The 25,505-nt window shown below is 38.3% G+C and overlaps 1 protein-coding gene across 1 annotated transcript; it reads left to right on the forward strand.

Moving 5' to 3' along the window:
* Window positions 1–8,354: 8,354 nt before the first annotated feature.
* On the forward strand, window positions 8,355–9,722 carry LOC124915793 (inner centromere protein-like). The gene is made up of 3 exons (XM_047456552.1): window positions 8,355–8,545; window positions 8,588–9,140; window positions 9,222–9,722. Exons 1-3 carry the CDS (start codon window positions 8,355–8,357, stop codon window positions 9,720–9,722), a joined length of 1,245 nt encoding a protein of 414 aa, XP_047312508.1.
* The last annotated feature ends 15,783 nt before the right edge of the window (window positions 9,723–25,505 follow it).

Below are 25,505 nucleotides of genomic sequence, written 5' to 3' on the forward strand. Positions count from 1 at the left end.
CTCAACTTTAGAACCGACCCTATAGTACCCATTCTGACAGAACCAGAAGTACACGTCATAACCGAACCAGAGATCATAGAACCTTATGAAACCCCTACCTTAGAAACCGAGTTAGAACCTGAACCACCCCTTAAGACCGAATAGTCTAGTGAACTAGTTCGAGATCTAACCGAGGAGGAAAATGCCCGACTCCAGTATAAAATGGCCGCATATAAGAGATCCAGTGACATGGTAAAGAAAATGTGTAGTCACTACAAACATCCTTTGTGCATGTTCGGCTTAGGATACAAAAAGGATAGATCCAAAGACCAAAAACCCGTAGAGAAAGTAAGGTTTACAAAGAGTAACCTTCCTCTTATAAGATTCATTAGAAGTTCCTTAACCGCTGAAGAGGAATTGACCGCATACTATACGGCAGAAAAACTAAATTATGTTGGTCCAACCGACTCTGAGAAGTGGCTTGACCCTGAGAAAAGAAAGGCCGACCTGCTCAAAAATAGGAGAGCCAATCCTCAACCGCATAGGACAAACCACAAATCACCCTCATTTAAGGCTTTCGTAGAAAAACCGAGATATCCAAAACCTAGTGCCAAAAGGACGGTTAAGACCTTAGCTAAGAAAGTTGTCCGGTTTGTCAAGGTCTGGATGCCCAAGGGACTAACCGCATGTGGACCCAAGTGAATGTGGGTACCAAACAGTTGTAAATATGTACATTTTGCAGGATTTAAGGAAACGGCTAGGAAACTCTGAATGGTACTTGGATAGTGATTGCTCCAGGCATATGACCAGGAACAACAACCTGCTAACCGACATCAGAATAGAAACCGATGCATTAATTACCTTCGGTGACAATTCAAAAGGTAGAACTGTGGGCAAGGGTAAGATTGTCCATGGTAACCTAACAATTGATAATGTACTTTTAGTAGAAAACCTACGCTTTAACCTACTAAGTATTAGTCAAATGTGTGATGCTGGATACACGGTAGAATTTCTTAAACATGCATGCTTAGTTAAGAACTCTCAAGGTATCATACTACTAACCGGAAATAGGCTAGGAAATATTTACAAGGTAGACTGGAAAACCAAAGTAGAATATCCTGTATGCATGATAGCTAAGACTGATCAAACCTGGTTGTGGCATAAGAGATTAAACCATCTGAACATGAAAACATTAAATTATATTCGCGACAAAAAGTTAGTTGAAGGTATTCCTGACATAGTATTTAACAAGGATAAGGTTTGTTCAGCATGTCAAATGGGTAAACAAACTAGGTCAACTTTTAAAAGTAAAGGAAATATCCAATCTAGCCGATGCTTAGATCTCCTCCACATGGATTTATTTGGACCGATTCAGGTCATTAGCCTAGGAGGTATGCTTTACACCATGGTAGTTATTGATGATTATTCTAGGTACACATGGGTAATATTTCTACCATCCAAACGTGAAACTGCATCAAACTTGATCACACTACTTAAACGTTTGCAAAACGAAAAATCAACTCGCATTAATAGCATTAAAAGTGATAGAGGTACCGAATTCACCAATTGTACCTTAACCGCATTTCTTGATGAATCCGGTATTAGACACGAGTTGTCTAGTGCTAGGACTCCTCAACAAAATGGCCTGGCCGAGAGAAGAAACCGGACTCTCAAGGAAGCCGCACGGTCAATGATAGCCGATTCGGGTATTGCTCAGAAATTCTGGGCTGAGGCTATCAACACTGCATGGTATACACAAAACCGGTCTGTAATTAACAAGTTTCACAACAAAACACCGTATGAGGTTTATTTTAACAGGGTTCCCAACCTTAAATATCTCAAAATTTTCGGTTGTAAATGCTACATTCATATAAATGGTAAAACCTATCTTTCTGCCTTTGATGCAAAAACCGATACTGGGATCATGTTAGGTTACTCAGCAGTGAGTAAGGCATATAGAGTGTATAACAATAGAACCTTAACCATGGAGGAATCACTTCATGTTGTTTTCGATGAATCGGTTGAAAGCAACACTACATCATGCTTTGATCTACACAACAGATTGGAAAACAACAATATCCATTCTGATAGTGAAGATGAAATTCCGGTTTTCAGGCGGTTTGTCCATGACCAAATGGGTAAAATTGAAACCCAGCCGGATCAAGCTGTCCCACGACAAAAGCTGACACTTCAGTCCAAACCGAGGAAATCGGTCGGTCTGACAATCCTGTTCAGCCTACCAATATGTCTAGCCTTGATCAAGTAAACGGTGATTCGGTAGACATCCCTGAACCGAATTTCAAAAGGAACACTAAACATCCTCCTGAGCAAATTATAGGTGACCCTTCAGAACCTGTTCGAACTAGGCGTCAAATTCTGGAGGAATACTTTAATTCAGCTTTTATATCCCAAATTGAGCCGAAAAGAATAGATGAAGCATTGTCAGATCCGGATTGGATCTTGGGAATGCAAGAAGAATTAAACCAGTTCGAGAGTAATAAAGTCTGGTACCTAGTCCCTAGACCGAAAGATCAACCGGTCATAGGAACAAGATGGGTATTTAGAAACAAACTCAATGAAGACGGTTTAGTCACGAGGAACAAAGCCAGATTAGTGGCACAAGGTTACAAACAGGAAGAAGGCATTGATTTTGAAGAATCATTTTCCCATGTAGCTAGGATTGAAGCTATTAGGATTTTTCTAGCCTTTGCTGCATTCAAAAACTTTAAGGTTTTCCAAATGGATGTTAAAAGTGCATTTTTGAATGGTGACCTACGTGAAGAGGTGTATGTTGAACAACCACCCGGTTTCAAAAGTGTTGAATTTCCAAACCATGTATACCGGCTAAATAAAGCTTTATACGGTCTAAAGCAAGCACCTCGAGCCTGGTATGACACACTAACCGCATTTCTGTTAAAACATGACTTCACAATCGGTTCAGTGGATAAAACGCTATTTAAATTTGAAAAGAAGGAACATATCCTACTTGTTCACATCTATGTAGATGATATCATCTTCGGTTCAACCGATCCTAAGTTATGTGATAAATTTTCAACCCTGATGACTAACAAGTTTGAAATGAGTATGATGGGAGAATTAAGTTTCTTCCTAGGTCTTCAGGTTAAACAACTCAAAGAAGGTACGTTCATAAGTCAACCTAAGTACACCAAGGAGCTTCTAAAAAATTTGGGATGGACACATGTTCCTCAGCGGCTACTCCAATGAGCTCATCGGTTAAACTGGACAAAGATGATGAGGGTCAATCGGTAGACCAGATCGCTTACCGGGGCATCATCAGTTCTCTTCTATACCTGACAGCAAGTAGATCGGATATTCTATTTGCAGTCGGTGTGTGTGGAAGATTCCAAGCCAATCCAAAATAGTCCCACTACACCGCCGCAAAGCGAATATTGAAATACCTAAAGGGAACACCTGACGTCGGCCTGTGGTATCCAAAGGATTCATCCTTTAACCTAACAAGCTATTCAGATGCAGACTACGCAGGTTGCAAGATCGATAGAAAAAGCACTAGCGAAACATGCCAATTCCTAGGTGACCGACTTGTTTCGTGGCATAGCAAGAAACAGACATCGGTGGCCACATCCACCGTAGAAGCTGAATACTTGGAGGCCGGAAGCTGTTGTTCATAACTTCTTTGGATACAACAACAACTGACGGACTTCGGTGTCATAGCCGAAGAGTCTCCGATCTTCTGTGACAACACAAGTGGCATAGCAATCACCTACAATCCGGTTCTACACTCCAGAACCAAGCACATTGACATAAGGCACCACTTCATTCGGGAACATGTCATGCTGAAGCATATCCGGTTGGAATACGTACCAACTGATCAACAAGTAGCCGATATCTTCACCAAGCCTCTACAGGAAGCTAAGTTTTCTCAATTCAGACTTACTCTCGGTTTAACCGACATTAGTCAGATCCTTCCTAAGGATGCTTAAAGGAATTCAGTTCGGACAGACAAAACCGGTAGTTCCTCCTAAACTGTTGAACTTTAAATTTTCAAGGTATCTATGGAAGAACCGCCTGGTCTATCAGACAGAGTAAACCGACCGGTTACTTAGTGCATGCACCAAATAACCGCATCGGGATGAACAACTGATAACTGACCGGTTCGGAAATAGGTTATCTTAGATTATTTGAACTTCAAACAAAAGTGGAATAATTATCAGTGTTTAAATTTATCTGTTCTGAAACATTTCCTTTTCAAAGTAACATGGTCGCACCTAAAAAGACGTGAAGATCTGATATCTTTCATGGTCTAGGTCTATGACCAACATACTAGGTTGTAGACATGCTTATTTCATGCAAAACTCTTTACCCTATGGATAATAGATATTATCACCTGTGATACCTGGATAATAGGCTTCTCTCTCCACTAGTATATAAGATGAACAAACCTTTAACAAAACAATCACAAGTTGTATAACCCTTTCTCTCACTAAGACAAAATGTCTCAGTTTCCAAACATCCTTCAAGTGGATTTTAACTCTGCTCAAAGCACTGAGCATTATGAGGTCTTCAAGATGATCAAATCACTTGAAGACACCGACCTTCAACACTTTCTAGATGACAAACATGTCATCTATTCTGAGTCTGTCCTGGAGTTCTTTTATAATGCCAGGGTCTTTCGCAGTACTCCTCACTTTGACACCCACATCCAGTCAAAGGTAGGAGGTATCGTCTTTGACTTTACCGAGAATGACTTTGCCAGATGCTTTAACCTCCCAAAGCAGGGGCTAACCGACCTTAACATACCGGCTGAACTAAAAGCCGAGATCTCCCTAGCCTTTGCCCGGTCAAACCATCTGGTGGATGACCACGGTGCTAAATCACGATTGAAAGCTGAATACTAGCTCCTCAATGATGTAGTCGGTCGAGGCATCCTGGGAAGGGATGTGACCAACACATACTGCACCGCTGCCTTTAACATGATGGATGCTATAACTATTGGCACACCGGTAAATTGGTCGAGGGTACTGTTCGACGTCCTAGTGTGGATGATTGGTGTTCAATCAGTCGGTCTCATCCCTAAAATAAGCTGTCTGCTTCTGGAACTTGGAGTTCCAACATGCCCGGGGAAGGTCTGAATCAAGCTCAAGTGCTAACCAAGGAAATAACCGACTCCTTCTATGAGCGGTTTGAGAAGGCATGGAAGAGGAAGAACCGTCACTCCAACGGTCACACCACCTCAAGCGGATATTAGGTCACTCCTTCCTACACCCGGTCATTTTGCTACACGCACCGGGTATATCTCTATTCAACATCCTTATGATCATTTCGGTTTTATCTCTGTTCTTTTCGGTTTAGCCTAAGTTATCTTCGGTTTCTATCAGTTACTTTTCAGTTTGTTGTTGCATGGGTCATTAATGGAAAGTAACATTTAATTAATGAAGTAACCCCCAACTACATGAGTAATCAATACCCAACTAACATGGTTACTTTCCAACCAAATTCCACCTCGAGCTCCGCAATTAGTCAAAAGTAACCCCTTCCTAATGCGTTTTGAAAACATAAATATTCTCTTCCTTAATGAGACAAAACTGACATTCAATGCTAATATTTTCCCTCCAAAACCGAATCTATATAAAGGGATATCCTCTAATCAACTCAACACACCCTAAACACAAAACTCTCTTGAAATCTCTTGAACTCTCTCTCTCTCTTAGCAAAAGTTAGAATCATGCCGAGTCGAACCTTAGGAAACTTCTTGAGCATCGATTTCGAATCGTGTATGGATCATTGGGACGGAGAAACAAAAGAGGTCATGTTTGAATCTCTTATTGACACCGGTCTTCGAACCTTTCTCGAAGAATCCGGTCCCATACTTATTGAGGATGTCAAGACGTTCTTCAGAAGCGCTTGCATTAGAGGTAACTATATCGTCTCCACGATGAGAGACCATACTTTCTGGCTTGATGAAGCCGAATTTGCCCACATGTTGAACTTGCCAACAAAAGGGTTTTCTGACTTTCCAACCCAGGTGGGAAGTGCGGCAGCCGATCACGCACTGTTCTTCTTTGGAACCGATGTTCCGGTGGAAAACCATGGGTTAAAAACCCGCCTTACTCATCACATTCAACTCCTTCTTGAGATTGTAACCCGCTCCATCATTTGTCAATCCCCGAATCAACGTTATTCCAAGAAAACATACGACATGATGACCCATATTATTAGCAACACGACCATCAATTGGTCAACGGTCATTTTCCAGAACCTGAAAACCATGGTGCTGACCAAGAAAGGTCTCGGTTATGCTCCTCACATCAGCCGGCTTATTCTCAAATACCGCCCAGAATTTGGACCGGGCACACCGGCATCTCCCTCGAACATTCTTGACATGGATGGGGTGGAAGAAAAGCTCTCTAGGGTAGTCATTACATAAGTTATCTTTATTTCTTATGTATTTCTATTTTCAAACCAATTCATTTATCGGTTTCTATCTTGTACTCTTTCATTCAATGAAATTCTATTTCAAGTCTAAATAACCGGGTCAACATAATAATCAGAATCTAGGTAACCGGTTAATATTGTAAAATAACCGCGTTCTTATCCGGTCAATATCAAAGTAACCACGTTCTTATCCTGTCTCAAGAAACACCACTTAAACTCAAAAGATTGCAAAAATTCTACTTATTCAAATAACCGGTTAAGTTTCGATAACCAAACTCTCCAGTTAAAATAAGAACACCGCAACATCAAACGGTTTCAAAGGGGGGGATTGCGTCATCAAAGTCAAAATCAAAAACTTTGGAGGGAAATTTCCCGCCCAAAGAGCTTCCGTTCAAAATTACCGCTCATTGATTTGGCGCCCGTAGTTTGCCGCCTTTTGGCTTCCCGCCCCTTGATTCGCGCCTCTTGGATTACCGCCCTTTGGTTTGCCGCCTCTTGAACTACCGCCTTTTGGCTTCCCGCCCACTTATTGCCGCCTCTTTGGCTTGGAGGGAAAACTCCCGCCAAAAGTTGATGGGACAGTTGGGTTTCCAAACCGCGCCTATAAAAAGGGCCCTTGGCCATTTCACTCTTCTCTTACGCGAAACTGCTTTCTCTCTCTAAGCTCTCAAACTCTCTCTCACCGGTTATTCTCTAGTTTTCTCAAACCCTCTCAATCATCTAAGATGGGTCGTGCCTCAGCCTTGTTCAAACACATCATTCAGGTGGATTTCGAGGAGATCCGACAAAAGGGCTCGCCTGCGGCAAAGGAAGTTATCACCCGGATTTCTGAAGCCGGACATGAATATTTTCTGGGCGGTCCCTTTGTTCTATACAGAGAAGCGGTTGAAGAATTCTTCGAAACCGCAACTCTCTCTGGTGACAAGATAACCACAACTGTCAGGGGTACTCAGTTCGAGTTAACCGAAGAATCGGTTGCGGAGATCCTACGTCTTCCAACAGATGACCAAAATGCTTTGATGGAACTAGATCCAACAACATTCGAGGCGGCCTGCCAGATTCTCTCTGCAGACACGGAACCGGTGAAAGTATCCGGTAAGAAATCGACTCTACGACCGAAATACATACCGCTTTGTGACATCTTCACAAAGTCGGTTCAGGCGAGAGGTGGAAACTACGACAACCTCACCAAGGCCAAGATCGAGATGCTTGTCGGTTTGCTGGAAGGTACGAAAGTCATCTGGGCGAAGGAAATTTACCACAACCTGAAAGACATGGTAAAACCGGAGTCCGCCCGGTCATGGGGATACGCCATTCCTCTTGGAAAAATCTTGCTCCACCATAACATCAACACCGGTCCCGGTGTCATTCTCCCATCAAGCAGGATAATAAAATCCAAACATTTCCTGGAAAGGAAGCAGCCGGCCCCCGGTTCTACAAGTGGCCGAAAGAAGAAATCTACCGCCAAGAAACCAGCTCCAGCAAAAGACAAGTCCGGAGGCAAGGATAAGGAGAAGATAATATTCATGGAACCGCCAACGCAAGATGAGGAAGAATCGGCTTCCACGTCTGACCGAACCGGCTCACAGAAAACCGATGAAAATCCTTCCGATAGAGAAGGACCGAATGAAGAAGAACATTCGGGTACAAGTCCTGACAATACCAGTGCAGGCGCATGCCTTAAGAACAACGATGCCGGTACAGACGGCCGTGAGGAGGAAGAGACTCCCTTTGACAGCGACCAGATGAAGGCCGAAATTATAGCGGGCCGAATCTTGGAGGAGGTCGAACAGCGAGTTCAAGCGGTTGTCGCAGTATACCGGGAGTAGCACGAGTACCGATACGACAAATACTTCAAGCACATGCTACCGGGCCTAACCAATGAACAAAGCTTCAGAAGGCTGAAGGAGATAGAAGAAACCATTATAAGCCTCACAAACACCGAAAATCCTAACGAAGCCATGGACCGAAACGCTATCGTGAAACCGCGTGCTCGGCTACAAAAGCTAACGGTACGTATCCAAAAGCTGACAGAAAGGTACGTTGTGGGAACACCGAAGGCTAATTTACAGCTTTTGGTGTTGAACAAGCTTGAGATAAAGAAAGGAGAATTCACAGAGGAAATAGGGCGGATTGAAGCGGTGCACAGACAGTGAGAAACAACACATTCTCCACGTCTTGAGACCAATAACAGTCAGAATCGAAGTAAAACGCCTCCTCTATCGGATCCGGTCATAAACGAAACCGACGAAAGGACGGGGACTCCTCTCGCAGGGCAACTTGAAACTGATCAACCTGGGGTTTTCGAACCGGGCGTCACAGAAGAAAGGGTCAAGTCCCTTATTCAAGAGTTTGCAGACTCAACGGTTCAACCATTGGAGACGAAAGTCAAGAAAGCCATGCGCCAAACACTCTTGTTCGCCGAAAAGACGAGGGATAACCTCGTAAAGGCAGAGGAACGAATCACAATCATCGAAGACGAATACCGGGACGACGTGGTTCTACACAACGAGCATTATCAACAAACCGAGGACTTGGAATATAAGACCTCAAGGATAGTAGATGACATGGATCGGTTTGAAAGGGAAACCGAGCAACGATTCACAGAGGTCGATGAGGATCTAGGGCGGTCAAGAAATGAAGTCGGCTCGACACTTGACAGGGTCACAGACCTGGAAAAGAAGAATGCAAGCCTTGAAGACTGCAACGACAAGCTTGAAGCCGATCTTAAGGCGCTAACCGAACAGGTCAAGGAGTTGATAAATGCCAAGATAAATGCTGACATAGCGGTTGAGGAGACAAACGCCTGAGCGGCTAAGGAAGTCCAGGATGCGCTGGACGAAGAAACGCGGAAAGAAAAGGAAACACCTCGACTATCTAAAGAGGAAATAGCCGAGCGCGAAAGAAACACAGCGGCTAAATATCCGGGACATGCAAAGTCCGTAGCAATTCAAGCGGCCAAAGATGCGGAGCGGTTAAATGCACAGAAACAAGGGTTCGAAGAATTTTCCAGAGCTCACAAGAAGAAAAAGGCAGCATCCTCCTCTTCGGCTCCGGTAAAACGAAAACGGAAAGTTTCGGCAAGAAAGATGTTGGAGAGGATCAAAGAGACAAATGTCGATACTCCACCAAACCCACCGCAAACCGAGGATGAAGATGAAGAGCATCTGGAGCAGCGTTCTACAAGACAGCGAGTCTCCGATACGGTTCCAATCAGCACGGTCAGTCAACCGCAAGCTGGAGGTTCATCCTCAAGACCGGATCAACCGGATAAGGAAAAACCAACCAAGGATATGATGGACGGCTTCACGTTTTCCGAATCAGAATAGGGGATTTCTTTTCTTAATCTATGTTTCCTTCGGTTCCTACATATAATATTTTCCCTTTTATTTCGGTTACCTTTATATATATATAAAGATATTTTTGAAACCGGCCTACGTTTGCATTATTACATGGTTTTGATAATTTTAAATAAAATAATCAAAAAGGGAGAAATTGATAAGATAAAAGATAATAATTTTCCAAAATTTTTCTCAAAATTTTTCGAAAAATTCTCCCAAGTTAATTTCAAAAATCCGGTCAAATAAAGAACCGGCCTACGTTTGCATTATTACATGGTTTTGATAATTTTAAATAAAATAATCAAAAAGGGAGAAATTGTTAGATAAAATTAGACCGGTTCACAGAACTTAACACATAAACCTCTCATGCAGGAGCAAAGAACCAGACCAGTCAAAGTATCCAACCGGTTTGAGAAAACCGGCCGGTCAGATCACTCAACCTGCTAAGAAGCTCCACCGGTCAAGTTAGTTAACCGACCTGAAACATGACCGCACAAAGAAAGGATCGGCCAAACACCGGAAACACCAGACAGCCGATCAACTAGAAGGCAAAGGAATAACCGGACGCTGTCCGGTTAAACCAATTACACTGGAAGCCATCCGGTGAAAAGTCAAATGACCGACCAGCACAAGAAGATACTTCGGGTATCTGTTGAGAATGATACCAAAGGAACAGACTGAACACTTCCATATCCATACAAGTCTGAGGAAAGTCTGCAGGCTGTAGAAGACAGTCCTACAAGATCTTTCCACTTCAGGATAAATCAGAAAGGAAATCTCCCAAATACAGACAACTGTCTAACCAACAGTTACCACATTGAGTAAAAGACAAACCTAGCAGGTTTGTCTTACACACCGGAAGAACAGACTGCAAAGTCTGTAGAGTTGTCCGCCATGTCTGAACAGATGACCGCCAGGTCTGAATCACTAAACCTCTGCTCAGCCAATCAGATTCAAGAAAGTGAAATATGACCGTTGGCATATTTCACATATAAAAGGAGCCGCTGAAGAGGAATAAACGTGAGACAAGAGCGACAAGTGGGACACGTGAAACATAGTGAACAATTAATTTACAAGTGACAAAATTGTGTTCTCTCTCTAGAAAAAGCCTAAGTATTAAAGTTGAAGTGTGTATTTACAATTTCGGTGTAAATTGTACGAGGTGTTATCGAGCAGGAAATAAGTCTCGATCGAATTGTATTTGTATTCCTTAGTGAATATCCTTCTCGCGGTTTCGAGAGGAAGGGGTGACGTAGGAGTTTTATCTCCGAACATCCATAAAAACCTGTCTTGTTATTTACTTTCTGCCTGACTTACTTTATAACCGAGCTGTACCAACCAACCTACACCTTTTGACCGACTCTACACTATTTAAACCGAATTATCAAGTTACAAAAACCGACCCATCAATTTCCAAACCTGTCCTATTCAAAACCGGTTCTGCCTATCTTGTGAGTGTGCTGCTTCAACCTGAAACAAACCTCTTCCGCGCTTGAACCTGGTTCAAGGGTTTGTGACAGTTTGTGTAGTATTGAAACCCCGGTGTTAATCTCTAACAGGATTAATCACCACCCTTTGAGTGAAATGCGCTAACCGGCCCAACCTCGGTCCTCCAGCCGCGACCTAGATCCTAACAATTTCTCCAAATTGGTCTCACTCAAACTAGAAATAGCATTTTTCTTAACCAACAGATTCAATCCCATTTCACTGATGTGACCAAGTCTTCTATGCCATAATTTGGAAGCATCTTTACTCCGTACAACATTCACACTATCCTTGCATATCGAAATTTGCATCAAATATAAATTAGAATATTTTTCTCCTTGAGCTATAATCAAGTTACCTTTAGAAAGTTTCCATTTTTCAGAACCAAAAATACTCGTGAAACTATCATCATCAAGTTTTCTAGTTGATATCAAATTTAGCCTAATATCTGGAGCATGTCGAACATCCTTAAGTAATATTTTCGACCCATTACCAGAATTCAAGCAAACGTCACCAATATCAATAACCTTACTTAAGCCGTCGTTACCCATCTTTAATACTCCAAAATCACCTGAAGTATAAGACGTAAAATAGTCTTTCCTTGGCGTAACATGAAAGGAAGCTCCGGTGTAAAACACCCAACTCGACTCATTACATACAAGGTTAATTGTATTCTCATCATGAACAGTGACGAGATCATTTGAAGTTACTATTGACACGCGTTCTTCTCCAGCATCTTTATTTTGATTAAATTCGCTCATTTTACGTTTCAGCTTAAAGCATTCTTTCTTAATGTGCCCTTTTTTACCGCAAAGATAACATTCAGCTAACTTGTACTTTGATTTGGACTTACTTCGACTCTTGTATCTCGCATTGTCTTTTCCACCCTTGTTCATATGTCTCCCCCTATTTTCAATAACCAACACGTTTGAATTTATCGAAGACCCTTGAGATTTTCTTCTCAATTCCTCATTCATGATGCCACCTTTAGCCATCTGTAGAGTTACTACACCATTAGTAATAGAATTACAAAGAGAAACCTTAAACGTTTCCTACGAATTGGGTAGAGTAGTCAATAACTAAAGTCCTTGAACATCATCTTCAATAATTGTAATGCATGATATCTGATCAAGAGCACCCTGAAACTCATTTAAATGACCAGTCATAGAAGCACTATCATTATATCTCAAATGAATTAATTTCTGAATGAAGAATAATTTATTACTTCCAGTCTTTGAAGCATATAAATTTTCAAGTTTATTCCATAAAGATTGTGTATTTGTCTCATGTTGGATGTGGTTGTAAACATTCTGTTTAACAAAATGACGAATAAAACCACATACCTATTCATGCTCAAAATTTCATTCCTCATCAGATTTGGATGCAGGTTTCTCACTATCAAAAACTGGTAAGTGTAAAGTTTTAACAAATAATAGATCCTTCATCTTTCCTTTCCAAATTTGATAATTTGAGTCATTCAGTAAAATCATCATACTTGTGTTTATCTCCATAATTCAATCAAGTCATAAACATCTAACCAAGCTCTAGTACCACTTGTTGGGAAAAACGTATATTCTATTCCCTACTTAATTGAAAAACTTATGAGCAGGTAAAACATAAGTAAAAACGGAAATAAATAACACAATGCACACACAATATTTTTACGTGAAAAACTTACTCAAATCAAGGAGTAAAACCAAGGGACTTTATATTTTTACGTGGAAAACTTACTCAAATCAAGGAGTAATAACACAATGCACACACAATATTTTTACTTGGTCCCAAACAAGTCAAATAAAAAACTAAAATTAGGAAGAACCTTTATGCCCCAGAAAAACTCCGTTTGAATCTCCGATCGTGAGTTTGATGAACCTGTTGAGCTGTAAGCGAAAATCTGCTACAAGATTTTCTCTTTCTTCCTCTCTTTTAATTTTTGACTTCTGCTTCTTAATGATGATGTCGCTCTTTTAAATATTAGAGAAATTAGGTTATAAAATAACATTTAAATACTATAATACCCTTAATGAATTAAAAGTGAACTTGAACCACGTGCTATTGAGCCTTTTTCATAGTTGACAGCCCAAACAAAAACCCAACACTTGCTAGTTGTTAGAGTATGTATACGCGGATTCAGGCCTAAATGGAAAGCATGGAACTCGTGATTCCCTTGTGATTATGTCTTCTGGATTCGGCTCTCACGTAAATAGGCTAATGCTATGCTTAAAGGTTTCCTTAGCTAGACTATAAAAAATAAGGCCTTTATGTAAAAAGAAAGCTTAGGATACTCAATTTCGAAATAACTAGAAATTAATAAGTTTATATAAAATTAATGAATAAAAAAAATATAAATATATATGAGAGATAAAATAATTAAAATATTAATTAAGAAAGAGAAATTAATAATTATAGAAAGAGTGATAAATTAGTAAATATTAAATTAATAATAAATATATGAAAGATAAAATAATAAATATATTAATTAGGAAAGAGAAATTAATAATTTTAAAAATTGAGATAAATTAGTTAATATAAAATTAATAATGAAAGAGATTATATATAATATATAATGAGAGAGAAATTAATTAGTTAATTTTATAATTAAATAACAAATTATTCTTTTATATATATATATATATATATATATATATATATATATATATATATATATATATATATATATATATATATATATATATATATATATATATATATATATGAGATAAAAAATGTATGATAAAAGATAAAAATATATTTATATAAAATTAATAATTAAAAATAATATAATATATATATATATATATATAAGGTGCATTTATAATAATGTATATGATGAGAAAATAAAATAAAAATTTGTTTTATGAAGAGAATATATAATATATAAGAGTAGAGGAGTGATAGAGAGAGGGAATTTGAGGGAGAGAATGAGAGAGTGAATGACTTACATCACCTCATTAGTAAAAAAAAAAAAAGGGAAAAGTGGGAGGAAAGAGAGAAGAGAGAGAAATTATTTTATTTTTTCAATAAATCATATTGCGCACGTCATTCCCTCTTTTATTTCCTCACCAAATTTCCTTCCCAAATCATTTCTCAAAATATTGAATTTTGATAATATTAACGTGTTTGAATGTGTATTATTGAGAGATTCAATATTATAAATTTCATTATCACCAAAATATTTTAAATTAAAGTAAGTTTATATTAAAAAAAAGTTAATTAAAAATAAACAAATAAATAAACCAACACAAATTATATGAACAATTTTATAGAGTTATAGAGTTGAAAATGTTTGTCGACCTTTATATTCAAAATCTCCATTTTCTAATACGTTAATTAACTAGGATACTACATGTAGGTTGATGAATAAAAATAAAAAGAGTACCTACCAAAACTTTTTAATTTGGATTATTTTGTGTAGTTTAATTTGGATTATTTTGTGTAGTTGAAACGAGGGGTTAAGTAATCTATAGAAAAATAAATAAATTATTCATTAGACAATAACAAATCTAGATTTTGAAAATCAGTTGTATAACGTTAAAGTTTAAACTGATTATTTTCCGATCTTAATCATGCTCTTCTAGATTTTAGTATTTATTTGAAATATTAAAACAACAATATTTAAATGCTGATACATATTGTTGATGATAACTAGAAATGAATAAATGGAGAACATCAATAATTTTAAGGGTATTAGGTTTTAGAAATAAACACCAAATTAGCCTTAGTCAAAATATTTATTGAGGAAACATTCCGAATTTTTTTTGAAATCATTTTCTAATTTCTCGGAATTTTCAGCAAATGGATTGGTGTTCCAAAATTGAAAAAATAATTTTGGGTTTTGAAAAGTGGAACCAAACAGAACTTAGGACCGGAGTCCTAGTCCTTAGATTCGATTTTATTCGGACCCTCGGTCTATCGAGGCTTAGGATCTTTGGTTTGGGTGTCGAAGTCCTTCGGTCGAGGTATTGAGGACTCTCGGTCCTTGGCTAAGATCCTCAGTCAATGTGTATAAACCTCTCGATCTTGGGTTAGCTCTGGGCTAAGTCCATCGGTCCTGTGTTTAGGGATTCTTGGTCCCGAGTTTAGACTTCTCGATCCTAGGGTTATGAATTCTCGGTCCTAGGCTTAGACCTCTCGGTCCTAGGTCGGATCTTTTGGTTCTTGATATAAAATTCCTTGATTGAATATACTAACTGCTGGGCAAGAAAACTCTAGAGAGAGAAAATCTTTGGAGATTTCCGGTGAGAATTTTCTAATAACGAAATCTTGAATTTCTTTCCTAAGAACGTGCACATTCTCATATTCTACAAGAATCGCGTCAGAATTAGATCGTTGGCACGTTCGGCACAATCGGCACAACACGATTAACATAATCAACACGGTCACGTGATTTAGTTGATTTGGTAGTCAGTTAGAGGAAACATGGTTAGAGTAAAGATCGTTGGCACGTTCGACACGATTGACACGACTGACACGTTCGATAAATTGGGAAAAATCGTCCAGGGTTATAAGTTGTGAAATCAAAAAACATTAGCTAAAGTTTGAAAAATGTTGTCTTTCAAGATTGTTGCTCTGACTTTATTCCCCTGTTCTAAAGCCTTATTGGAATATGAATTGTAAAACCGTCTCCAATCCAACTGCATACGCAAAACCACTTTAGGTTTGGAAGCTCAAACCCACCATCAAACACATGCGCATATATATATTCATACACCAAAACACTATTTTATATATATTTCCTTCCTTAATTTATTTTAATATTTACAAACTGAGTTTAAAGTTATAAGATAAATTATATATTTTTATATAATTTATTTATATATTAATCTTGTTTATATATTTTATTTTATTTTTTATATAATCTTTTAATATATTTTTTTATTATTTTTATATATTTTTATATATTAATTATATATATATATATATATATATATATTTTCTTATATATATTTTTTTATGTATCCTAAATTTATAATAATTAACAAAATTAAAAAAGGGTTAAAAAATACATTAAAATAAAATACAAAGTAGAAAAATAACATTACAAACTATAAATTAAAAATAAAAGATATTTTAGACTACATTAATTGATAAAATTTTCAAGATAAAACTAGTCGATTTAAAGATTTCATATCTCGACACAAAAAAATAAGAGATAAAGAAGCTCACATTACACTTCGTAATGCATCAATTTATCATCTATGGGAGAAGTACATCAATTCTGAGAATTGATACAAAGTCTATTTTATGTGTACGAAGTACTTTTTAAATTTTTAGTAATGTTTGTTTTGATATAATTTTTTTGTTCGGTTTATTGTACTATTCGTTTATGTAATGATGTTAAATTTGATTTTTTAATATATATAAATTATTAATCTATAATTAATTTTAATTAAATAGAAAAAATGTTGGGGTTTAATTTGTAAAATTTATAAATATGTAGATTGTATTGAAAATGTTAAAAAATTGGTAAGAGAATTAATATTATAAGAATATTATTTTGAGTTTGAAAATTATTTTTTGGGTTGGAGATGAATTAGTGTTTGATATGACGTTTACTGCATTTTTGGCGTGAACACTAAAAATCGACATTCTTATTTTTAATTAAATAAAATCAAAATAATTAATCCTGTGAGCTTTTGTAATTTAATATGTAAAAATAATTAATTTTATTCAAATTTTAACAATATAGGGATTTGTTGTAATCAAATGACAATTTGATTGAAATTTGATTTAAATTAATTAAACATAATGTTAGGCTTGCAACTATAACTTAGCTTTCCGAGTTCTTGATACCAAGAATCGGGTTCTTGATAGTTGGGACCGAGCGTGGAATTCTATAATCAAGCGCATCAAAAATAATATGATAAGAGAATTCGAGGTTAAGGAGAGAAGATCCAAAGGTAAGAAGAGAATACTATTAGAATACACTTAGTAGTCCAAGATAGAGGTCCAAGACCGAGAGAATAATTTAGAGTAAGAACTTTCACAAGCTTTCATTCATGCCCAAAAAGTTTGGTGATCATCAACATTTATAGTGGCTGAATTACCCAAGAGTAGTCGGTTACAAACTTGTTACAACAACTTTTAGAAATAACAGAATTCGGTTTGAGAGAAATATAAGAGAAGGGAAACAAAACATAATTACTAAACAAAAACATAAAATTGGCCCATGTGCACAATATGACCGAGAAAAGGGTGCTGTAATTGTTCTTGGACCGATGCCTTGATTTGTAGACCCTAATATTATCTCCCCCTTCAAAGTTCGTCGCCCTCGACGAAAAAGACCGTGGCCTGGTGAGCCTCTAATGCGCATCCTCAAAATTTCAAAGAAGACTATTGCTTCGGTCGGACTTCAGCAAGTTCAACAAGGGTCGCAGCATATGACCGAACTTCTTAAAAAACTTTCGGTAGCATCGTTTCAATAGTGGAGCTGGTCGGGTCCTTATAGTCTTTTGCACTTCCAGGTCACTCGCCACTCCGCCCATGTAATAAATTTATGTGCACCCAAGTTCGAGTTTTACGTTGATTAGAGCTAACCTTTGTTGTTGCAATGTCTCTAGCACCTGGTCCAAAAATAATTTCTTCCAGCTTCAATTATACTTTATAGTGTCTTCAAAAATCCAGGCCAAGTCTTATTCCCGAACCAGCATCACAGGGGCAACAAAAGAGCCATAACTTCTAATTATTCTCCTAACTTGTGTTCGGTCTTCAGGTTGCTGGAATAGAGCTTTGAGCACTTCAAATAGTTGCTGGAGATCTTCAGGAATATCTTCCAAGGTCATTGCCGCGAGGGAAACAGTTTGGCCTTCATGCTGACTTTTTATTTGCACTTTGGCAGCAACACTACATTCTTCCAAAGTCTTTTCGAGCTGGTTGCCATGCTTCAGAGTGACCTATGACTGAGGAATTCCCTTTAGGACCGTGATTCTGCCTTGCTTCTCATAAGATAGGGTCAGCTTTTCGAAGTTCCAAGACGAGGGACCTAAAGTAATTAGCCATTCAATGCCCAACACAATGTCATATTCGTCCATGAAAATTACCTTCATTTCTGTTTGATAGTCATTGCCTTCCATCGACCATTTCAAGTCTTTGCAAATGCTAAAGCATAAAACATTGGATCCATCAACCACTCTAACCGATTGCACCTGGGTTGCTATGCTTTTGTGGCCTATTTTCTCCAAAATCCTGCTATTGATAAAATTGTGGGTGCTTCCTGTATCGATCAGGATCACTACCGGCAGGTACTCGACTTTGCCAAGAATCTGGAGCGTTTGAAAAGCTTTAGAACCGGTCAATGTTCGTCGGATTTGAAGCTTTGAACCAATTAAAGATGAATGACAGAAAGTAAAGAACATAGGGAGTTGTTTATGAATGTTCGGAGCAAACCCTCCTACGTCACCCCTTTTTCCACAACTGGAAAGATATCCACTAAATACTTTAAATCAAATACAGCTTACTGAGCTAGATAACTCTCTATTGAACAGAACAATCTCTGTTCAACTTACAATATTCTCACAGCTATACAGTAATTGATTCTTTCTCTCTTAAACTTGAAGAATGTAAGAAATCAGTAAGAGCAAGAGTAAGCTTGTATATTCTGTCATAGAGAAATTCATTCGTTGTCCTTCAGCATCTATTTATAGTATAAGGACACCAACGGTCGAATCTTCTTCATGGACACATGGAAAGCGTCCATTGGAAAGCCTCCCATAGTACTAGAATTCTGCAGACTCTAAGAAAAGGGACCGTGGCCATATCGAACTAGTAGTGCACCGAATATCCTCATAATATTGTCTTGTACTGGACAAACTGTTGGAAGGACATTTGCGTATGTGGCGTTCATTCATTGGATACAATTAGCTAGCTTTTCAGACTACACAAAAGTGAGTGGAGCAAGAGTAGCAGACATCTAGTTGATCGTGGTTATATGTATACTAACTTCAAACGGCTACTGAAGCAAGACATTAGACGTGCTCCATTAGACCAAGTATAAAGGAGTTAGACATTCACGTCTAACTGCGTGTCCCATTAGACCAACAAGTCTAATGGAGTTAGACGTCCTCGTCTAATTACATATTCCATTAGACCACCAAGTCTAATGGGGTTAGACATCATCGTCTAACTACATTTTCCATTAGACTACCACGTCTAATGGAGTTAGACTACAACGTCTAACTACGTATCAAATTAGACTAACAAGTCTAATGGATTTCGACGTCCTCGTCTAACTACGTTTCCCATTAGACTACCACGTCTAATGGAGTTAGACTACAACGTCTAACTACGCATCCCATTAGACTACCACGTCTAATGGAGTTAGACTACAAAATCTACTTCGCATCCCATTAGACTACCACGTCTAATGGAGTTAGACTACAACGTCTAACCACGTATCAAATTAGACTAACAAGTCTAATGGATTTCGATGTCCTCATCTAACTTCGCATCCCATTAGACTACCACGTCTAATGGAGTTAGACGTCCACGTCTAATTTTATCTAATTAGTCTACTTAGACCACGTCTAAATTATCATAGTCTAATGCACCTGCACAAAACCAAATCAACAACTTAACTTTATTCACAACTAAACATCATCAAAATTATGTTCTAAACATTATCAGAATTCAGTTGTTTAATTGTTTTATGGCTTTCTAAGTTAATTACTTCTCACTTAATTAATTTTTTTCTTTAATTTGTTTTACTTTTTCCCAATAATTTCCCCCTTTTTGATGATGTTAAAACTATGCAACTTTTAATAAAGTAAAATAAACACCGATCAAAATGAAATTGAAATCAAAGTAGTTCACCAAAGTATTCAAGCATAAGTTTAAAGTACGAAAAATAAAGGAGAAAGATTTAGGGTCCTTACATTTTAAACACTGGATCTGCATTTTCTTCAAGAATTGGTTCGCCATTTAGGATGTTATGAAAACGAGTGACCGGGCCTCCACTACCACCACCTCTGTCGCCTCCATGTCCTGAACCATTTTTTGTTGTTCTAGAACCGTCATCGCCATCTCTAGTGGAAGCAACAACTTTACACTTTGATTTTGATCGAGTTCATCTTCCTCTTCCTCTTGTGCTTCCTTCCCTTTTTTAACATTATCAGGTTCGGCAACAACAAGGGCTCTTTCCTTCACAAAAGCAGCTTCAGCTTCTTCTCTAGCTTGAAATTCCCTTGCAATTGTGTCAGCCTACTCTATTAGCTCAACCTCTACTCTATTATATGCGTTAGACATTTCCATTATTTGTGCCCGAATAAGTTTCATTGCTAATGAGATATCTTGGTGAAGCTCCACGGCGAATGCCTTGGTTTCAACATGATGCTCTGATTGTCGATTACAGAAATTCTTTTCAAACTTCTTAAACTAAGTATTCTAGATGTGTACTTCATATGTATTCCGCTTCATGATTTTCTTTATTTCTCTTTGGGTAGCAAGAATGGAAGACACACCTTCTCTACTAGAAGTAGACCCCTTCTCAAGATTAGCCAATCTGGACTGCATGTCTAGCATATTCTGTTGCATAGAATTCATGACATCCAACATGGAAATACAAAAGTTTACTCCTCTAGGAGAAGCTTCTTCAGAAGATCGAGGAGTCGAGGATACGGCTTGGGAACACACTAGGGCAGTCCGAATGGGACTTACAAGCACATTTATTTATAAAGAACGCTCTGGTTCTTTATCTTTAGGAGGGGAAGAGGACGCCTTTGATCCATCCTTAGAGTGATCTTCTTTATTTAGAATGTCGACACATACCTGATGAATACGTTATGAATACTTTCAGAGTAAAGAGGTAAATCAGTAACTTTGTCAACAATGTCAACCGGTGTCTTGATGGGTGATGATTGAGGAGAAGGAATTGGACTTTCTTCCGCAGGTGTAGATTGATCTTCTTTCGAAGATGAGGATGATGATGACTCATCTTTATCAGATTGTTCCCCCTAAATAGAGGGAATCTTCTCAGATTCTACTTCCTTTAAGGGTTCCCGCTTAGCTTTTGATCCAGGAGACTGATCAGCTAACTTTTCTGATTCTTCCTTAACCAATGAAGATTTTTCTTCTTCAAGAATAGGAGGATCCACTTCAGATGTCTCCTTCTGTGCAATAGGCGTCTGAACAGCGTCAATAACAACTGTCTCTTCTTCTAAATTAATTTCAGATTGAACTAAGACCGGGGTCTGTTCAGCAATAAGCTGGACCATAAACCGCTTTTCTTCAAAAGAAATATAGGCCAGATCAACAAGATAGGCAACAACCCTCTTCTCTTCTTACGAAATAATCTGATCATCTTCAAAAATTTGCATCTGCTCGTCTTGACTAGAAGACAAATCAACAAACGGATTCAATCCGGAAAACTCGGTGTAGTGAACGTTTTGAAGGACTATTGAGTAATACTTGTTCATAATTAGGTCGAGTCACTTCAAGGCATTCTGCTCTACAAGAGCATCCCTGTCGAGCAGGTTGAAGTTGGCCTTTCTTGTCTTAATCATGGGAAATAGAATACGTCCCATGATATTGGCCTACACGAGATCCTTCTTTTGAGGGCTTTAGAGACCTCATCTGTCTTAGCCCATTTCATGACTCTCTTCTCCATCTTGATCAACTTCTTCCATTCTTTCTCAATCTCGCCTTCCGATATAATTTCATCAAATTGAGTTACTAACTTGTGATTCAGCCATGTATCAAGATTTCAATCTTTTCAGCCGCTTTCGCTTCAACTTGCTCCATCATAATATTCACAATGCAACTGGACTCCGAAACCTTTTCTGGAATATCTTTGGTAATTCCTTTTCCCTTTCCAGGAACTATGGTTGGTTTGGGAGTGGGAAAAGGTTCTCCGATGGTTATTCCAGGAGCGCCCCTAGATGTTCTCATAATTTCGTAAGGGGACATAACCTTCGAAATGGCCCCTTTTGGGAGTGCAAACACTACACCCTTTACCTTAACAAAGGGTTGTTCTTCACCATAACAACAAAAGGCTCAACATTCGGCTGAATGAGAGCTTGTTCAGAAGATATAACAACAACAGGAGTTATAGCAATTACATGCTCTACTTCATCAATAATATTTCCTTTATTAGTAAACTCAGCTGCTAATTCATTAGGAAGGATATGCGATAGACTCTAGTCAAGACATTCAATATTTGGACCAACTAGCTTAACAGTCGTCCCTTAGCTTGTTCAACCACAGGAACATCAACACTAGGCACTACGGCCAGAGGGGAAGAGGGAATTACCTTTTTAGACTTATTAGACGCCTTAGACTCCTTAGACTCAGACGCCTTCGTCTGATCAACTACAAGACCAGAAAATTTATCTTGCTTCTTCATCGAGTTGGGGGAGGGCGAAAGGGACGAGATATGAATAGCGGCAAAGGGAAGAAATCATTGTCTTGCCCTAGAGTCAAGTACTTCAGAATCCTTGTTCAATGAGCTCTTTTGGATATTCGTGCTAGCCACAGATTCCATGACTAATTTGGCTCTTTGAGCCCCCGTAGAATGGATGGAAGTAGTCTGGAACTTAGACCGATTAACCGACTGGCCGCCCGTCTATTGGCTAGATGTGCTAGAAACCATGTCCTTCGAGAGCTTCAATCACGCAAGGGTGCTCTTAACGGAGAAGTTGGTGAATATGCGACTAGGGTTAATAGACTCACCCTTTCCTATAGGAACACCCAGATGCTCCATAAACCATCCGAGTTGGACTAAGAAGACGACACTCTACTTGTTCCTATAGTAAACCAACTGGAAGAGATTTGAAAATAACGTAGATGCCTAGTTGATTGACATACCTTTAGAAATAACTGTCATATAATCGAAACGGTATTGGTTGTACAGGTCGAACGAACCTGCTCTGCCCTGAAGAGCCTTTGCCACAATATCGTTTAGAAGAATGAAATGTGGTTTCAGGGCCTTCTTCTTCCCGTTTAAACTATATATAACTACCATCGTTTGAGAAAACGATCTACATTTCTGAAATAGTTTCCGCTGAAAGTGCAATGTCAAAAGTATGATCCTCCGATGGTAGTTCGAGGAACTCAACACATACCGATTCACCGAATGAAATAGACTTTCCGTTGACCGTCGCCGTTATCGAATCTCCGACCACGTTCGCAGTCTTGAAGAACTCACGGACCTCCTTTTTGTAGAAGACGTAAGGACCGTCGAAATACTTCCAAAGACTAGAGTATTCAAGAGAACGAAACATATCCATAATATCTTGTTGATTGAAAGAGTAAACAAAATCAAAATCTACCTACAGGGTGTTGTAACCAAGAAAGATAAGCTTCTTGTCAGCCATTTTGAGAGTAAGAGATGAAGATGAACAAGATATCTTAGAGAGAAGGCAGAGAGAAATTTAGGTTTCTTAGAAACTTGATAGTGTAAGGATTCAGACCACATGAAAAATTTCTTTAAATAGAATCCAAAGAGTCACAATTGTAACCGTCACTTTTTGAGAAAGAAAATCCTTCAATTAGTGTTGGACGCCTTTTCCCAAAGGCAGTCATCATTAACTGAGTTTAAACCAAAAATATTTTAATATTTAAGGGTATTTTAGTTATTGTTAGGATCGGGGACGCCCTTGGAGGACCGGGGTGTTCCGGTTTTGGAAGGGTAGCCGCTTACAACACACAACACAATTTGGTAATAGTTCGGTTAAAGACTACAACCGTTCTCAGCACTACGCAAACTGTTACAGACTCTAGAACCGGGTTCAAGGGCGGAAATGTCTGTTTCAGTCTAAAGCAACGCACAAGACTTGGGTGAGGTTTATGAGGAGTCGGTTTAAGGAGTATGAATAGACCAGTTTTGATTAATGAGTAGGATTATATTTCAGTTAATGTATTTATGTTTTAGATTCAAATAAGCAGGAAATAAATAAAAGACACGAGACAAGATTTTTTATGGATGTTCGGAGCAAACTCTCCTACGTCACCCCTTCTTCTCAGATTATGAGAAGGATCTCCACTAACTTTCAAAGTTACAACACTTACAATGCCGGTCGAGCCTAACTCGCTACTCGCCGGTTACACCAAATCACTCTTGATGTAATACAATAATACAACACAATAGATCTTTCGGTAAATGAAACAATAGTTTTGAATCGCGCGTGAGATTTCTTTCTCTCTCTTAAAGTATTTTCAGAACCGTAATAAATGAGGTCGCTTCGTCTTCCTTTTATATTGAAGAGCATCCCAACGGTCACTTTCTTCTCTCACCGTGGGATTGGTAAGTTCAAAGTCACGCCGGTTCAGAGAGGTTGCTCGCACGTTTCAACTTCCTGACACTTGACAAACATGCATATACCGATCAGGTATGGATGACGTAGCCGGCTTGCAATTTTGGACACGTGTCAACCATGCACCTTCCGACTGTCTGAGTCGGATCTTCGGATCAGCAGTTCATCATTGTCTTTATCGCATGTTTCTGATCCGGATCTTATCTTCTTTTATTTTCCCAAGACACATCTATTTCATCATATTACGTCATCTTTGTAATTCTCAGTTTCCCGCTGACTCTTTCGTAGTGTGATCCGGCTGGAGTATGAATTTTGCCTTTGCTAGCCAGTCTGTTGGGAATGTTGAGGTCGTTGAAACCGGTTCCTCTTGATCATGAATTGATCATCTGTAGCCGGATTGCTTTGATGTATTCTCCAGCCGGTTTATACAACTTGTTCTGTTCCTGCACGCAAAAGCTTATAGTAGTTTAGTTTTTCTAGCCGGTAAAAATTAACTTTCTTAATTTTTCTATCAATTTCTCCCTTTTTGATTATTTAAAATAAATATTCAAAAATTGTAATGTATGGCCGGTTTGAAAATTAACTTAATTTTTCTTATCAATTTCTCCCTTTTTGATTATTTAAAATAAATATTCAAAAATTGTAATGTATGGCCGGTTTGAAAATTAACTTACTTAATTTTTCTTATCAATTTCTCCCTTTTTGATATTTTTCAAAGAAAAATTTCAAAATAAGTAGGTTTTTCAAAAAGTGTTTAGTAAAATCATTACTTTGAGATACTGGAAAAGTTAACTTAGTTTTGATACAAAATACCAATAACATAATTAAATTGTTCATAAAGAGAAAAATAAGCTAAGGATTGGATGATCCTCCCTTTTCTTTCTCTTTATGTCTCCTTTCTTCCTCCTCTTTCTCCTTCTGTTAGATAAAATAAGACCGGTTCAAATAAACCTAACTTAAATAAACTTTCCATGCAGGAACAAGGAACCGGACCGGATGAACAAGAGAACCGACTAAAGAAACCTAACCGGTCAAGCTACCA

This window comes from Impatiens glandulifera, chromosome 9, assembly GCF_907164915.1.
Source record: "Impatiens glandulifera chromosome 9, dImpGla2.1, whole genome shotgun sequence".
In the NCBI taxonomy this organism is placed as follows: Eukaryota; Viridiplantae; Streptophyta; class Magnoliopsida; order Ericales; family Balsaminaceae; genus Impatiens; species Impatiens glandulifera.

Bases quoted from the DNA above. Each gene is read 5' to 3' on its own strand.
- LOC124915793 (XM_047456552.1), top strand. From the start codon at position 8,355: ATGGACCGAAACGCTATCGTGAAACCGCGTGCTCGGCTACAAAAGCTA. The intron at 8,546-8,587 runs GTGAGAAACAAC...GACCAATAACAG, and splicing joins ATTGAAGCGGTGCACAGACA to TCAGAATCGAAGTAAAACGC. The intron at 9,141-9,221 runs GTCAAGGAGTTG...AAGGAAGTCCAG, and splicing joins TTAAGGCGCTAACCGAACAG to GATGCGCTGGACGAAGAAAC.